At 48.1% G+C, this 17,270-nt stretch overlaps 6 protein-coding genes across 7 annotated transcripts; 2 read left to right on the forward strand and 4 right to left on the reverse strand.

Moving 5' to 3' along the window:
- Positions 1–1,161: 1,161 nt before the first annotated feature.
- On the reverse strand, positions 1,162–4,908 carry TrAtP1_002525 (putative NRPS-like protein biosynthetic cluster; the record flags this gene model as incomplete). Its single annotated transcript, XM_066111500.1, has 4 exons — positions 1,162–4,026; positions 4,081–4,220; positions 4,272–4,533; positions 4,603–4,908. 4 exons carry the CDS (start codon positions 4,906–4,908, stop codon positions 1,162–1,164), a joined length of 3,573 nt encoding a protein of 1,190 aa, XP_065967576.1.
- Positions 4,909–6,185: 1,277 nt separating this feature from the next.
- On the forward strand, positions 6,186–8,002 carry TrAtP1_002526 (uncharacterized protein; the record flags this gene model as incomplete). Its single annotated transcript, XM_014085327.2, has 5 exons — positions 6,186–6,326; positions 6,397–6,612; positions 6,668–6,691; positions 6,761–6,930; positions 6,991–8,002. The coding sequence occupies 5 exons, from the start codon at positions 6,186–6,188 to the stop codon at positions 8,000–8,002; spliced, it is 1,563 nt and encodes a 520-aa protein (XP_013940802.2).
- A 208-nt stretch (positions 8,003–8,210) lies between these two features.
- TrAtP1_002527 (uncharacterized protein) lies at positions 8,211–10,630 on the reverse strand. Of its 2 annotated transcripts, XM_014085162.2 has the most exons (3): positions 10,321–10,630; positions 9,215–10,244; positions 8,211–9,150 (listed from the first exon to the last, which is right to left on the reverse strand). In XM_014085162.2, the coding sequence occupies exons 1-3, from the start codon at positions 10,512–10,514 to the stop codon at positions 8,887–8,889; spliced, it is 1,488 nt and encodes a 495-aa protein (XP_013940637.2). In that variant the 5' UTR covers positions 10,515–10,630; the 3' UTR covers positions 8,211–8,886. The 2 variants fall into 2 exon arrangements, with proteins under 2 accessions (XP_013940637.2, XP_065967577.1); XM_066111501.1 differs by having other exon boundaries at positions 9,215–10,630.
- Positions 10,631–12,492: 1,862 nt separating this feature from the next.
- On the forward strand, positions 12,493–13,338 carry TrAtP1_002528 (uncharacterized protein; the record flags this gene model as incomplete). Its single annotated transcript, XM_066111502.1, has 1 exon — positions 12,493–13,338. The coding sequence occupies one exon, from the start codon at positions 12,493–12,495 to the stop codon at positions 13,336–13,338; it is 846 nt and encodes a 281-aa protein (XP_065967578.1).
- A 59-nt stretch (positions 13,339–13,397) lies between these two features.
- TrAtP1_002529 (uncharacterized protein) lies at positions 13,398–14,362 on the reverse strand. The gene has a single exon (XM_066111503.1). It carries the CDS (start codon positions 14,341–14,343, stop codon positions 13,618–13,620), a length of 726 nt encoding a protein of 241 aa, XP_065967579.1. The 5' UTR covers positions 14,344–14,362; the 3' UTR covers positions 13,398–13,617.
- A 587-nt stretch (positions 14,363–14,949) lies between these two features.
- On the reverse strand, positions 14,950–16,659 carry TrAtP1_002530 (uncharacterized protein; the record flags this gene model as incomplete). The annotated part of the gene is made up of 6 exons (XM_066111504.1): positions 14,950–15,267; positions 15,317–15,427; positions 15,494–15,808; positions 15,892–16,098; positions 16,159–16,420; positions 16,481–16,659. 6 exons carry the CDS (start codon positions 16,657–16,659, stop codon positions 14,950–14,952), a joined length of 1,392 nt encoding a protein of 463 aa, XP_065967580.1.
- Between the last annotated feature and the right edge of the window lie 611 nt (positions 16,660–17,270).

The raw sequence follows: 17,270 nt of genomic DNA on the forward strand, positions 1-17,270 counted from the left end.
TGATTCGTTAACGGATCCCAATTCTGCTCTCTCCGCCAAGTGGAAAGCCCAGCAAAAGTCTAGGGTCCCCCTTCAATAAGCTGAGGGCATCAATAGCTTCCGCTCTTCCGTTAAATGATCCTTCATAAAGCTTGGTATCTTGCATTTACTGCAAACGGAAACATACATCTATAATTAGTGCCTTGGCATAAATTGCTTTACTGATTATTCTTCAAGCTGCCAAAGGTCTCGAACACTAGCTCCGAGATGTCAGATACCCACAATATAAGGATCGCGGCCAAGACTGCCGTTGACGGAGTACTGCCGAAGATTACAGGGGTCTATAGCAATATGCCAGGGCGGCAAATCTGATCCATCTCAGGGATGGCCGACGGCTCAGGGTCCTCGGGGCTGACTACCAACTACTTGATGGAGTAATTACAGGCAGAGTAGAGACCCTAGTACGGGGTACTCCGTAAAAGTGCGCAATCGGAGGATCTTAGGATTAGAACAAAGCTAAGCTGAAGGCAAGGATCGGTGATTTTATATTAAACAGTGCATTGCGTTATATGTTGACGTAAGCTGTGATTACTCATATTGGCAGTGCCATCTTCTTGGTTGTGCAGGCATCTATCATTTCCGCTTGCTTTGATCATCCACGGGTTCCTAACTTTTGCCGAAACTAAGGATAACAAAGCTCATCATGCAATGGAGAAAGGAGTTCCTCGGTCTATACTGCGCTTATCCACCCCGCCTGTGATGGCCTCGGCTAAATCCTCGTCTTGACTCTGCATGACTCACTATGGTAACCTTTCCAGGGTATGTAAAAGAGCTATAGAGTTTCGTTGTTCACGGGCACGATCTGAAGGAACTTTGAGTCTTCCCCTCATAAAATGATAGGTAATACGAAGTTGGGAGTGGAAACTCCATTTTCATTGCCTAATATACTACATGTGACATAAAAATAGAGCGAATGCTAGCGGACCTATTACTAGATGTGAAGGTATAAAAAACCACATTGAAGAAACTGAACATTGGAATTTCAAAGTAAATAAATACAATGATAGTAAAACAGAGAATTGAAAGGGACAATATTTTTGACAAAGGAAACAAAAGAGTGAACAAAAACGAGTTAGACTGCCGTATAAACGACTTTGCAACAACGATATGATTGAAGCTTGATCAAAGCCCCCAAGACTCCATCCAATTCTCCATCCACGTACCGCGAACTGATTCCAGGGTAGAAAAGGTGCTCGACGACTGGGCTATAACATCCGTGGAAAGACTTGGTAGCTTGACGCCCATAGGAGCATCCATCTGCCGTAACCAGCCCATGAGGCGGAGCGCTGGAAAGTCCTTCACGTCTTCGGTATGGCCAGACTTATTGCGCAGCATTGTTAGCCATTGCTGGTAAGTTACCAACTCGACGTCAGGGCCAAGGCGGTGGCATATCGCAGGAAGCAGAGATCCCCATGACACTGGATTGGGATTTGCAGCGTGATAGATCTGAAACCTCTCGGGCTTCTTCAGGTCATGATGGATCAAGTCTACCAGAATGTCGGGCAGGCGGTCAATTGGCACCCAATCAACGTCATCAGCCATGCCCAAAGTCTTTGGTACGGCTCCAAGCGATTTAGACGTGTATATGATTTGAGGTACCCAGTCAAGCGAGTTCCATTTGCCAGCCCCAGCACTGGTAGGTCCTGCGATTTGGCCCAGTCGTACGACTGTGATCTGAATGCCAACAGTTTGCGAAGCTTCATATAGAATTCTTTCAGCTATATGCTTGGATTGGGCATAACCATTGTTTGCAGTGACAGAGTCGGAGAGAATAATCTCCTCTGGGATTTTCCGACTCTCCTTCCAACCAAGGACGCTGGCAATGGAAGAGATGAAAACAATGCGTGGTCGACGCTCAGAGTTTGCAGAAAGATCAACGAGATGCCGAACCCCTGCAATATGAGTCTTTTCAAAATGCTGTACCGTGTGTAAAAAGTCAAGTTTCCAAGCATTATGAATGATGATGTCAGTTTCATCTTGAAGAGCAGCGTACTGGTTTGACTTGAGTCCTAAATGCGGCTGTGACAGATCAACTGTGAGAAACTCAACTGGTTTGCTTCCCGACGCCCATTTGATGTCGTTCTTCTCGCATGCCGCTCTTTGAGCCTTTTCTCCGTCTGTAGAACGATTGAGGCAGAATATTTTTGTCACATTTGGCTCTGCCATTAACCGATTAAGTAAATGGCTTCCCACAGCTCCAGTACTTCCCGTAAGAGCAACGGTGATTTCTCGCTTTGGAGCACTCTCTTCAAGATTTGACGTGTATGTTTGGATCAACTTCTCAATGGTATTGGGTGGTTGGCTTTCCACAACATCGAGCCTCTTCGGAGTAGCGACCTCTTTAACAACCTCTTTAGCGACGCTGACTACTTTCACTTCCTTTGAGTGGGACGAGTCCGTCGCGTTGTCTGACAGTTCATTTAACTGGTTTATAGCTTGTGCCAAGCTTTTAATGGTCGAGTTTGCATAGATCAACTGCAAAGAAGCGTCTCTCTCCTGCGGCCATAAGGGCGATATCCTCTGGAGCTCGTTTGACAACTGCAGCGCCATTACAGAGTCAAGTCCGAGTTCGAACAAGTCATCGTTGTTGTTTTTGCTGCGAATGCCACATATAGCTTCTAAGGCTTTGCGGATAAAGCTGATAGCTTGCGATTCGCTCACCATGGTTGTTGGCTTTTGTTTTTTATCGACATTTTCTTTGGCAAGCAAGTGCTCTTGATGCTGAGATACAGTCGTAGTTGAAACCGTTGTGGTATCGTCAATGTTAAGCTCTGTGGCCAGTTTCACTGTCCTGGGAGATACCGGCGTTGTTACTGCAGAACTGGTGTCGCTATTTGACGACTGGCTGGGAGATTTCGCCACAGGGTCAATCTTCAGCCCAAGTCTGGTGCCATGGCTATAGCCGTTGAGTTCGGGCAACTGATTATGACTGTTTCCATTTGGCAACGATTTCTTCGTCAACTGGTTGTGACCATTTCCATTTGACAGTGTTCTCTTAGTCAATTGATCCTGACTGTTTCCGTTGGATAGCGACTTCTTCGTCAACTGATTATGGCCATTACCATTTGGTAAAGATTTGCTACCCGCATAAAGGCTGTTAAGCTCAGGCTCAAAATTTGCCACAGTAGCCTTTCGCTGCACAGAGCCTTTTGGCGAACGTGAAAACTCCTTTTCAGCAGATGCAAAGACGATATTTGTCTTTAGCAGTCTCCCTTGAGTAGGCAGCGTCTGATTGACTCTCTGGACAAACGGCCATAGTTCATTCAAAACCTCCTCCTGTGGCATTCCAGCCGTAGCCTCTTCATCACACTCAACAAGCAGTGCGGCTTGGCTCCGTCCGTCGCCAACAATAAGAGTGTCTTTGACCACTGAACAACCCTTGAGCATCAGCTCAGCAGGGATGGGATTGAACTTTTCTCCTGTAGATAGCACAATGAGATCGTCGGTGCGGCCGCCATATGTCCAAAGATTGGGCTTTGTTGGATGTGGACTCAAAATGTCGCCAGAGGTATACTTGTCGAGCTCTGGGAACAGCCGAAACACGGTTTGCACAAACTCATATTCAGGAAGACGCTTAAATGACATCCTGTACAAGTCGTCGTGCAGATGTTCTGGGAAATAACCAGACGCCGGATGAAACTCAAAATAGTTCCAATCCTCTGGCTCCATAACGTACCGCGGAGGCGCGCTATTCTCAGTGAAGCCAATGAAGTTGTGAAGAATGGTTATGCTAGAGAGACGGTCTCCCGCTGATTTGGAAAGAGGGCCACCTCCATAGGCCACAAACTCCAGGCCTTTGACTCCACTGAGAGACTCTGTTCGACTAATCTCTTCCAAAACAGAGGGCGGGTAGATTCCGCCAGAGACTTCAGCAGTTCGGTGCACAGCTTCGGCGATGGAAGCTGTAAGAGGCTTGTCGCTTAGTGCAAATACAGCCGTTGAGTTGAAGAAGACGGGCTTGAAGAGCGAGAACCAGACACCGGCAGACTAGATAATGGTTTTAGTAAAAGCGTTTCATAGCGTGAAAAGGACGCTGCTTACATGGTAACATGGCATGCCCATGAAATATCGCCGATTTGCAAAAAGGCGCCACCATAGTCGGCCCTCGGGGTCATCAAGAAGTCGATGTGTATCCTCTGTCGTAGTGCACTCAATGGTCAAAGTGATTGGCTTTGGTGGTCCTGTGCCTCAAATTAGAATAATACTATAAAACTCCATTAAGAGGGACTCACCAGTTGACCCAGATGTGTGGAGGATAAGAAATGGATTCTTCTTCACCTCATCGTAAGTTGCCTCATAAGGAAACGGGGCCACAGGTGTGGGATCAAGCAGCTCGTCCAAATCAGGTGCAATCTTGCAAAAGATGTCTAGATCATCTACCACCGGTGACAACTTGGCCATTAAGCCGCGGGTGCAGAAAAGTGTCTGACAGCCAGCGCGACGAAGGAGCTCTTGTTGATACTCTGCAGAATTACGAGGCGATGGCATCATCATCTATAATTATCAAAATCACATTGTCTTAGCTCGAGTTGTCTTCAACTTTTCTGGTCTTTCTTTACATACTTGATAGCCGCATTTCATCGTGGCAACCAGCAGAATTGGATATCTCAAGTCATTCGGACCGAAGTATGCAAACACTTCTGATGTTTCCGTGTTGCCCATCGAGTGTGAAAGCCACCAACTCGCTCGGTTGATGGCATTGGCAACCAATGCATACGTGATATCAACGAAGCCATCTGCGAGGTCTTTGGATCGCGGGATAGATGCAAATGCCTTTGTTGGATCGCTCTCGGCTCGCTCATCGATGACGTTGGGTATTAACCTGCGCCCATATTCAGGCGTAGGAGTCTGGTTCAGAATGCCAGGCATAGTGAAAAGCTGGTAAACGCTGGATAGAACTTGTCGATGAAACTAGTTGTTCACAATGAGATGTGCTGGAAGAATAGTTGCGAGGATGAATAGCTAGAAGCCAAAGTGCAAGCGTGTTTAGTCTTCGTATTCAACCGCCGTCGGTGAGCATGCAGGGACCTTTGGCAGTGACACAATGACAGATCATGTAAGCGCTCCGATGCTACTTTGTTCACAAATTTTGTTAAACCGTTTCAAGATACAGCCGGCCTCTCTATTAAGCCGAGACGGCGATCCTAAACATTCTCCAGGTCCGCAGGCTTATTGACGCACGGATCGTATCAACGGTAAAATATGTTCCATTGTGATCGGGCTTCAATTCAGGGAGTGCCATGATGACCAAGGGTTTGTAAGTTGAATTGCAAGGTTGTCACTGTTGTATGTTGCCTGTTGATCCTTTATCCACATAGCTGAACGGACAATGGTTCCGCTGCAGAGAAGGATCGCTACCCCTGCCCGCAGGGTTCAAGATATTACTATAGCCCCTAGAACAAGGAGCAAGGCCCCCTGTGTAACTTAACTAGATCCTGATCGCCCGCTGGTCGTCGGACTCGGCAAACGTTATAGCCTATCCAGTTTCTTCGGCGTCTAGAAGAGACTAAGGAGGGTTATTTTCATCATTACTTGATTAGTCTTAGTTCATGGGATTGCCGTAGTTGAAGGAAACTGAAACTAATCGGTTCCCTCCTACGCTAATGTCTTACGAACTGAACAGGAGGCTCTAGCTAGGCGGAAAGCGAAAGGTTGACAGTTAATTAATTAAAGGCCCGCATGTCATGATCGTAATCATTTTCTACATTTGGAAATTGCAGGTTACCCAGGCAGAAGCAATCAATATACTGCTTGAAATCAGCTCACTCGGCAAATCATTTAATACTCATCACTTATCAAAAGTGCTATAAACCATGATGATGAGTAAGTAGTAAATAGAAGCGTTTCAAGACATGGAGTATGTGGCATATACCTAGCACACCCTTTTTTTCAGCAATTGTTTATTTTTTCAACAAGCTAAACAGACATTTAAACTATAAGAGTTAGTGGAACGGAAGGTATGACTGTGGGGAAGCATTCTAGGCTCGGTGACTGCAGGGATAGTGAGCAAAAGATTGTCAGTTAGTATTAGTAAATTGCGCTTTTATACTTGTCACCTTGCTGTTTGTATTTCTACTTGAAGTTAAAGTAAGCGGCACACACATACAGTTACACATTCATTTACACTCATCATTGGCATTGTCAAAATGGGTGCACCTATTCTCGTCTACGCCTTATGCGCTGCGGTCCTTTTTGAGGCAATAAGAAGGCTGAGCCGTATTGGCAGGCGACCGGCGGACTTTCCTCCAGGGCCTCCCACATTGCCTATTTTAGGAAATATCCATCAGGTATGTCAATCTCCAACGAGAAGATTGCACAAACCACAGAGAAATCTCTAACGACTTCTCATGTGCATAGCTCCCCACGTCTCAAGGGCATTTGCAGTTTCAAAAATGGGCACAAGAGTACGGCCCAGTGTATAGTCTTATTCTAGGGACGCAAGTATTAATCGTGTTGTCCAACGATGTGGCGATTAAAGAACTGCTGGATAAGCGTGGTGGCATCCATAGTGATCGTCTTGAGATGTACATTGGACAGACGCTCTGTAGTGGCGGTTATCGATTCTTGATGCTGGTAAGCTTCATGCACTGTGACACGTAAATCTATCTTCAACTAAGACGAAAAATAGGGATACGGCGATAACTGGCGAATGGTAAGCTGAGTCTAATGCTCTGCCAAAATGCGGGGTGATGAATGTGCCTAATACTCACCAAATGTTTAGTTTCGGAGACTTGGACACCAGCTGCTCAACGTACAATCATCAAAAGCATATGTACCATATCAAATCCTGGAAAGCAAGCAGTTGCTACGTGAAATATTAGATCGCCCAGATTTAATACTCGAAAGTTTGCGCAGATATAGCAATTCTTTGTCAACCCACATGATCTACGGGTAAGTCAATGAGTCCTTTGTGTTTCACTTATGGCACGATTATTTACGAGTATAAACTAGTTGGCGAACAGTACGACACGATGATCCAAGACTCCTCCAGGTATTCAAAGGCTTTAGTGACGTTGGAAAAATCACTCAGACCGGCGCATCTGCATTCTTGGACTTTTTTCCAATCTTAAGATGGCTTCCTGAATTCATGACCCCAATGAAGAGACAGGCCAAGGAACTGCACAAGAAAGAGATGGATATGTACCTGAATCTGTGGCTAGAAGCGAAACAGAGCTACAAAAGCGGCACGTACAAAGACTGTATCTGTGTTTCTCTGGCACAGCAGCAAGAGAAGAATGGATTCACAGATGAACAAGCTGCATACGTCGCCGGAAGCTTTCTCGAGGCAGGCTCAGACACAACGTCTTCAACTCTGTACGGCTTCATCCAAGCGATGATATTATTCCCCGAGGTACAGCGCAAGGCACAGGAAGAGATAGATCGAGTCATTGGCTCCGATCGCCTTCCAACACTGGACGATGAGGATAGCCTGCCATATATCCGCGGTTGTGTCAAGGAGTCACTCCGATGGATGCCAACTGCGCTTCTTGCAGGAGTTCCACACGCATCTAATCGCGAAGACGAATACCTAGGATATCGCATCCCGGCTGGCGCAGGACTGGTCAACAATGTTTACACCATCCACATGGACCCGCAACGATATCCTGATCCGCGGACATTCAAGCCAGAGCGATTCGAAGGCGACATGGCATCGGCAGCAGACTCAGCACTGAATCCGGATCCGTCTCAGCGCGATCATTACGTTTTTGGGAGCGGTCGCAGGATTTGCCTTGGTATTCACGTTGCTGAGAGGAGTCTCTTTATTGCCATCTCGCGGATGCTCTGGGCTTTTGACTTTCTTCCTGAGCTTGACTCTGCTGGAAATCCCATCCTCCCTGATCCCAATAAGCTGACGGAAGGGCTTTCAGTCTTGCCAGAGAAGTTTGGAGTACAAATCATACCACGTGATGAAGCTCGAGCTCGCAGGATTATAGATGAATCTATGGGAGTCGTGATGCAATGAGTATAGCCTGTACAAGCTGGCTGAAAGGTTGTCAGCACTTTGCTTGCACTTATAAAATGGCCGCTATAGAGACAACCTATCAGACACAGATTTGTCAGTATCGCTGCAACAAAGTTATAGGGCAGGAGGATCTACTAGTACAAGCTACGGGCTTCGTCTTTGAAGTTTTGGATACAGATGGGCTTCATGTAAGGATATTGTCTTGATTGGAAACCGTGTATAGACTTTTTTTTTGTCAAGTACTGTTGTATTTTTAGATATACCTATATACTTACAAAGTCACAACAGCCTGCACACGTGAGAGAACCGAACTCGTCATATAGGGTGGATATACGTAGAATACCAAATAGAAGCACTAGCACAATAGAGCGAGCCCGAAGAGAAGATTGCCACGCCGATTTTGCGTATAAAACCTTCCCCATGGTGTTTTTCTTTGCTCTGTTGACTAAATAGACGCTTACCAACTATTGATTAATTCCAACAATCTCCAATAGCAAATGGTACACTGAGTGAAACCCGCGTTACATCGTGGCCGATATGCTGCATTAGTGTCGTTAACCTGGAACTTGGTGTGTAAGCAGTCAGCAGCTGCTGTGCTCTTGTGTCTTTAAGAATATGAAGAGTGAAGCTTTGAGGCCCAACTGGGCCAACGTCGAACCGTCCAAACTGCTCCGTTGGTCTGACAGTGGAGATCATAGGTCTGCTAATGGCGGTAGCATATCAAAATCACTGACAAATCTGTCACGATTCCACAAAGTAGATTGTCTGATGACGAGCATCAGCTTCGGTTCGCTTCTCATTCTGCAAAGGCCTTTTGGATGGAGCGACTATGTGCCTAATCCTCCCAAGGCTTCATTGCTGCGCAAGAGTAAAGATCTGAGGTTCTAAATAGCCGATAACTGGGACTGCGAATGCTTTGACTCTCTGATTCTTTCACCATACATGTAAAAGAAGCAAGGGAGGGGAATAAAAGCGACAGCAACAAAGCCAAGTAGCGAAGTCCCCCAACCAACTCCAAGCCTCTCGTATAACGCAGGACCGGCAAGTGGCAAGAAAGTTGCACAAAGACAGCGGAAGACGGTATTTGACGCGGTAACTGAGGCGGCATAGACAGTATATGCATCGACGAGATACAGAGTGGCGGCCATCTGCGCAACGGTTAGAAATGCGACACATGGCTTTTGCGAGTATCGGCTCAGAAGGATAGCCTACATATGTAATAATCATACCGGCACCAAGGAAGCCTGTTCCAATGATGGGCAGAATCCAGTGCAACCTCTTCTCAGCCGTCCAGGCATACCAAAAAAGCCCGATCGGCACGAAGACCCCGCCGATAATGATGGAGGGAAGACGATATTCTGGCTTGACCTCGCCACCATTTCTCTTGGCCAGGTACGCAGAAAGCTTGTCCGACACGCCGCCACAGAATAACACTCCCAATATGGAGCCTACACCCAGGCCGAGGGTGGCCAAGCCGGATGGGCCGCTTCCGAAGCCGTATTGAAGACTGAAAACTTGCGGGAAAGTGGTGAAGCAAAGGTACAAGTAGCTGTAGACAGTCGCGGTGTAGAGCGACAGCAAGAAGACGATGGGCATCATCAGCATCTTGAATGGACGAAAGATGGTGCAACGGAAGAGCTCGCGTGCGGTCCTGCCCGTGTCAAGAGCCGAGCGAAGCCTTGGGTTGCCCGTCTCTCTGCGTAGACGAATCTTCTTGCGTTGAAGCAGCACGGATGGATACGACTCCCGCATAAACAGCACCACAACAAGGCACGGGGGAGCCACGAGAATTGCCATCAGCCAGAAAGCCCATCGCCACCCCAACGCAGGCGTCAGATACCCCCCAGCGATTGGTCCGATCGTCGGCCCAAGGACAGCCCCGATGACATATGCTCCCATGACTCCGGCGCGTCTCTCGGGCGGTATCATGTCTGCAATGGAGCCCGTGCCGAGGGTGACCGGGCATGAACTGGCGATGCCGGCCAGGAGTCGGAACACAATCAGCGACGCAAGGCTGTTTGCTACGGCGCACGCCACGTTGAATAGCAGGAACAGCACGATGCAGACCTTGTACAGCACGGCGCGCCCATACAGTTCGGACAGCGGTGCAATGACTATTGGACCACATACCCAGCCCAGCAGATAGACTGTCGTCACAAAAGCCGAGAGTGTGTTGCTGGTGGAGTTGAAGTGCAGCATAATGTCTTTCGCCGCCGCGGCACTAATTGTCGAGCCTATTGGTCTGGAATAAGAGATGGAAGCCTCGAGTTAATGCTGGGCATTGCCGCCAGAGGATGGTGAAGAAAACGTGAACGTACGAGAGGAGTGTCATGACTGTCACCATGCCAAGTGTAGCTGCCTTTTTGCCTGGCGGCCAGTTCATGGCCTTGTCTGGATCGTCCGGTCCATCAAAGTCCACCACGTCTGCATCTACCGCGGCGTTGATGGGCTTCTCAGCGTCAGAGAAACGCTCAACATCTGCTCTGCTGTGCCCAGGTTGATCCTCAGACATTTTGGCAGGCTTTACAATGGTGTCCAGATTGGAGCAGCGAAATGGGGTGGTTCAGTTCGGAGATGATGCGACTTGCAAACAAAACAACGCCGAGGGAGATGCTGGGGAGATGCACATTATATCAAAGCTGTTGGACTTGAATTGCCGTGACATGTGCTTTTAGCGCCCAGGGATGAATTTAAAAAGGTACTTGATTTCCCGCATTAATCTCGTTGGTGCTGGCAGCAAACAAGTGGCCTCAGCGGCAACTTGCTAAGACTTGGCCGCAAGCCTCATGGTGGCCAACACGGGGTGGATACGTGGCCAGCCAAGAATTCCCGGACCATTGCTCATTCAAGTACACCCGAGGGAGAGGTCCATCTTTTCGGACCAGTAAATTAACTTATTTGTGTATCGTCACGACGTTGTTGGCCCCAAATTGCGCAATGGGGCGGGTTCCTGTATCAGTTCTGTTCCAAATGGGAGGCTGTATGCCCTGTTGGTTTATTCCTCTTCTTTTCTTCTTTTCTTTTCTTTTCTTTTCTTTTAAATAACATTTTGCTCTTGTAATTTCGTGCAACTCCACCACCGCTGCAAGCAAGGTGTTTATGCTATCGCATCTTTTTACGGATGGAGTAATTTGATAAATAGAGCGGCACGGATGGCGTCAGAAAAGAGAGGCGCGGGAAGCGGGCCTAGCCTCCTTTGGGGACTTCCGACGATTGCCAAGATCAACCAGTCTCTCTCTCTTAGGAAATTAAGGTAGCACAACGCCTCACCGACTAAACTGAAATAAGAACCAAGGCAAACAAGCATATAGGCTCTTGTAACAATGAAGTGAAGTGAGGCAATGCAGGCTAGCAGCGGTGGTTATTTCTGTATGCTCCCAAAAAGATTTGTAGATCGATCGCGATACTATTGCTACTAGATACTGGATACAGAGAGTTAACATCAAGGTCGGAATTACAAGTTACCAGCTTCGCCACTATAAAATTGAATAGGCCTCTCCGCTCAACAATCCTACTGCAGTGCTACCAAGCCGGGGATCAAGTAGCATGCAGTTGGGCGTTGGGCGTGCCACGGCCAGCCGCAATTCGCCCCCATCGGCCCCTTTTGAAATCATGGTGTAAATAAACTATGATCTTTCTACATAGTATACTAAAGAAATTGATTTCAGATAAATACAGCGTTAATATGTAAACACACACACACACACACATATATATATATATGTATGTAGATATTGGTAAAAAAGGGTAAATAATGATAATAATTCTCTACCCCACACCGAAATTTGGAACGCTGCCTCTATCAGCAAAGATTTACCCAGCCGCATCATTTGTTACATGTTTCACAAATCCTTCGCCAAAAGAAAAAGCTCAAGTAGAGGGAGAAAAAAAATAGAATTGTAGGCAGCGTAGCCCCAGTATAAATACATCAGCTGCAATTAGATAGTTGCCCTTTTTCTCCCCTCAGGGAAGTCATCTTTGTTCGGTTCCATCATGTTCAATACCTGGAAGCAGAGTAGTGACTCGTATGTAATCCTTTCGACAGGGCCACCTTTTGAACGGCCACGAAATGGCAAGCCTCGGCGCTCAGCCTGCATTGCCTGTCGCAATAGCAAGGTATGCTTCTGCTCGTGTCACTTCGCAATCCGTTCCCAGTCTCCATACCTTTTAACCTCCAGTCCTAATCATTGCTACAACTAGACACGATGTACCAGCGAGCCCAGCGGCTGCCAAACGTGTAAAAAAAGGAACTTGGATTGCCAATACGGGGCTGACGATGGCTCCGAACCCAACGTCGGAACCGTCCAGGGGCGACGCCAACTGGAACAAACGCCTGAATCAAGCCCATTAGCGCGCCCTTGTACATGTGAGGCCATGCTCGAAGATGATGTTGTCAGTCGGCAGCTATTTGGATATTGACTGCTATCTCATCAGATGATGTCTATACGCCTAACAATGAGATTTTTGGCAAAGAATCCGACTGGCCAGATATGGAAATTCTGTTTGAAACAGCAACTGGCAGTTCGCCGGCGTCTCAGTCGGGTTCCCCAAACACTTCAAACACCAGCGCCACCAGTCTTGGGCCCAACACAACGCTCAATCTCGCAGCTGGGACATCTGGCTTCGTTGACAGTGCCCAACGTATACCGCGTGAGGAAGTAATGCCAGGCCAGCCGCCCTTCGAATCCTGCATAAACGCCACAGGTAGCAATACTTGCACACCTGATGACTCTCCTGCTTTCCATCTCATGGCTAACCCAGGGACCATCTCTCCCACAGACCCAGGCTTCACTGGAGGCAATGCATTTCAGAATATGAAATCACTAGTCGACAGCAGCAGTCCTTCGTCTTGCTCATGCCCCTTGACCGCTTTGGACATTTGGGAGATTCTCATCATCAACATTGCTTCGAAGAAAGGCGCCACGGAGAGTTTTGCCCAATGCCAAAAGGCGGCCATATCGAGCTGCGAGGCACTCATCCGCTGCCATGGGTGTTGTTCGCGGCCGCAGAACGTCATGTTGCTCATCGACATCTGTGCAAAGCTCCTCGAAAGCTTAGTGTCGCAATATGGAGAGCTTTCTTCCTGCCGCCGACAAAGCAATCTCCGGCCGGCAGCATGCGCGCATCCGATAGAAGATTGGACAGCTGCCAACCACGGGGATGACGACGAGAACCATGTCCTCAAGAGCCTGTGGATGGCACGGATGCAGAGATTGGGGCGCCTCATGGCTGGAGTCGGGGCTTTGCTAGACGGAGAAGGGTGGTTGATACACAGGGGTTTACTTCAAGGCGTGCAAGTCCGGTTTACAAGCGTCATGTTTGGCTGGTCGTGTTAGGCAATAAGTGGAACTTGCAGGGCAGTTGCTTGGAAGCCAGACGCATTTTTTAGACGATTGATATTTCCTGCTATCATGCAAGTCAACTATATGTAGGTAGATACCCCGGTAGCAGACCTAGAGTCCCAAATCAACCATCATGCCATCTTGATGCTCACTACAGTGGTGCTATCCGGTGTCTTGTACACGTGATAACAGACGCATTGAAGGCTGCAAGTATGGACATTCCATACGTCTTGGGCGTCATTTGGCGTCGTTTGGCAGCGCGCCTCATAGTGACTATGAATCAGCTTTGGCCTTTAGTCGGTCGAGCAGCAGCCAGACAATAGATGTATAGCCCCTTGAGATGGCCTGTGATAGGGGTGTTCTTCCATAGTTGTCCCTCGACTCGATTTCGACTTTTGCTGTGCCTAGTAGTAACTCGACAATTGAATCGGATCCTGCCGATACGGCATATGATAGCGGTGTCCGGCCGTATTTGTCCTTGGAATCGACTTCAACCTTGCCCGTGTCTAGTAGCATTTTGACAATCGACTCGTCCTCCTTGGATGCCGCTTGAGATAGCGGTGTCCGGCCATCACTATCCTTCAAATCAGGCTCGACCTTTGCTGAGTCCAACAGAAGCCCGACAATGGATGCAAAACCCCTGGTGACGGCCCGTGAAAGAGCATCTTGCCCTTGTTCAGCCCCTGTATTTTCACCAGGCGTATAGAAAGAGAGCAGGAGCCTTGTTACTCCTTCATGTCCATTCTCTACTCCCAGTACCAACGCCTCGCCAACACACGACGCCCCGTAGTCAAGCGCTTTCTTGGCTGTTCGTTCTTGGCCGCAGAGGGCAGACCATTTGAGTGCGCAGCCATCAGAATACTGGATATTTCGGCGATATAGAAACGGGTCAAGGCAAGAGAAAAATCGCCGGTTCGTTCGAGCCAGCGCGTTGATGTCTCTCTCAAACTCCAGCTGCGCAGCAATAGCTGGGATGAGTTCGTTCGGCAAACGCAACATTATGAGTGATGAACTTGGTTGATCAACCACACAATGTTCAAGCGCAGCTCAGTTTGCTATGAGCGCCTTGGACATGAGTTATGTCAGGTGACTTCAGATCGATTGGTGGCCGTGCACTCGTTGAGCCCAGTTCAATGTTACACAGCTGAAGGGTGTATGTACTACATGTATAATAGGTCGTAACCGCGGAAAACACATCATTTTTACGCATTTTAAAGGCAAGCCAGCAAATCGGGTTCAGAAGAACACTTGTTCAAATTTGCTACGATGCAGAAAATAGAGGTTAATAGTAGTCCAATACCGCGAGACTACCATCTCCATCATACTTAGGCTACAGACTACACATACATGACATGCCCAACAAGTAATAGCTATTTTCATATACTTGGTAATCAGTAAGAAGCTGCACAAGATGTAGCAAGGCTCAACAGATGTATTAAACCAACGTGTCCAGTCAATTGCAAGGTACAAGGACTACGAGTGTAAAACTTGTGTTATCTGCGCCATAGGACAACCACCTGGAGTTTCCAATAACTCTGACCATGGCCTACTCCGCTTCGTTGAAAAAAGCAGGCCCCAAATTGTTCCATGACAACGAGCAACAGCTCACCGAAGGCTGTTGACCTCGATCATAACATCATCTTCCAAATGGAGAGCAATATAGTCTTTCCAACGGAGCGGGGCTTGGTCTGCATTATGCAAGCTGATGTTGAAGCGGCGAAAAAGGTTCCCTAGAAAGACATACGCCTCCATATAAGAGAGGTTCATGCCCGGGCACATCCGAGGCCCCCTACCGAATGGGATCAAATTTTTCTTGGATGCCTGTGCGTCGTCCCCCAACCATCTTTCTGGCATGAAGACGTCGGGCTCAGGGAAGAGGTCAGGGTTGTAGTGTATCATGCGTTGCGCCGTTGAGACAGATGTCTAAGTGGATATCAGATCTACCCCGAGTTCACAAGGGCAAGATACGTACCCCTGCAGGTAGGAAATGTTTACCGTACGTGGTCCCTCCAGCTGGCACAAGGCGTGTCAGTATACCAGGAGCCGGCGACGATATGCGGAGAGTCTCATGTATAACGGCGGACTGGACAAATGTTACACGTCAGCGAGTTGACATCGTGGGTTAGCACCTCCAAGGGCTTCAACTAACCAGGTAGGGCAAGTTGACCAGGTTACGGTATTCCATTAGCCCATCGTTGTCCGTCTCCACCATGCTTAGTTCATCCAGCAGCTTCTTGTGGACCTCGGGATACTTCAAGACACACCACACTCCGTAAGTCAGAGTTGTCACCGTGGTTTCAGTGCCGCCAACAACAAGTGAAAACGCTTCGTCCACCAACCCTTTGGTTGTGCGATGAGGCTCGGCCTCAAGTATAGCGTCAAAGACAGTCTGCCGGCCAGTCTCGTCGCTGTAGATGCCATTTTGATGTCGCTCGCGCACCTCGGTGGCCCACTCGGCGCATTGCTGAGAAACGCCGCCATTAGCCGTGTCATGGTCAATATGCATCTAGATGTGCCAGGCAATCTTCTCTGTACCGACCAACTTACCTTGCGAAACTCGACGAAACCCGGCAGGATATGTGCCAAGATCCGGTTGGGAAATGCCTGCATGGTGGTGCCAAGGATGGGAAAATGCTTGATGAGACCAAAGCTATGGGGCAGAGCTATCATCGACTCCACGAGGGCGGCAGTCTTCTTTGTTCCTTTGGTGCAGTTCATGTCTCTACCAAAACATAGTTTCATAATGATGTCCATCTAATAAGTTAATTAACAAAGTCCAGAGTCGGCCAGTAACAGGAGTTTGTGTCAATTTACCGCAAAGTTTGATTCAAGCGTTTTCAAGCTGATGGGGGATCCTGATTCATGTGCTTCTCCCACTTTCTCCAGAGCAGCCTTTATGATTCGAAGAGCGGCTGGCGAAAAGTCTTGCATAGCGCGGGGAGAAAACATGGGGCTCACAATGCCGCGGCGAGCCTTGTGCGCCACAGGATCCATTATGAATGGGAGTGCATCGAGGTCGCCGGCAAATTTAAACATGGCAGGTTCCTTGAGATATTTGGTTCTTGTGGAATATACCCTGGTCGAGATCCATTAGCGTGGAGCATCAACAAAACCCTGGCGGTTTCAAGGCACTCACTTATGGTAGAATGTTGAGTCATTGATGTGCACTCTGTTCGGGCTCATGCGTACAATGGGGCCTGCTCCTCTGATTAGTACTCCAGGGAATATCCGATTCTGGCGACGAAGGAAGAGCTTCACCGTATTGCTCGTGTAGTCGGGGATATTCCTTGAGGTAGTGCCCGTCCAGAATGACATCTTGATAGAACTCAAACCAACTGGTTGCCGCGGCCACCATGGGTCCCGGGACGTTCCTAAGCGGGTGTAGAAAGAGACGATAGAGCACGAGGCAACACCAGTAGGCTGCAAGACATGCTACCGACACGATCAAAAATTGAACAGTGTTACACCCAGCAGGCGTGGCCAGCCAGCCGTGCACTGAAATAGAGCCGAATCTCAACATTGCTTTGCTGGAATGAAGAGTTTGAGATACACGGTCACTGTGATGAATTACGTTTGATTGTCTGGGTGGTTAGTTGGGGTTGAGCTGTAGTCATGTCCGTTTTACCAAGAAGAGTATCTTCTCTTTTGGAAATAAAGAAGCAAGATGGTCAATACAATAGGAGGCAACGCGTTTCTGGCTAGCCAGATGACTACAGAAAAGGCAATGTTCCGATTTCCATCACATTTCGGGGTACCGGGGAAAGCTTTCGGAGAAGGACTAACACTGGCAATCCATAGTGGGGATCGGGCAGTCCCAAAGAGGCAAGATTCCGAGTTGTGCTACAACCCTGGACACCAACATCATGTACTAAAAAAGTACATCTGCGTTTGGTTTGAAACATTAATCTATAGATATTTGCTAATTC

This window comes from Trichoderma atroviride, chromosome 1 (genome assembly GCF_020647795.1).
Source record: "Trichoderma atroviride chromosome 1, complete sequence".
Lineage (NCBI taxonomy): Eukaryota > Fungi > Ascomycota > Sordariomycetes > Hypocreales > Hypocreaceae > Trichoderma > Trichoderma atroviride.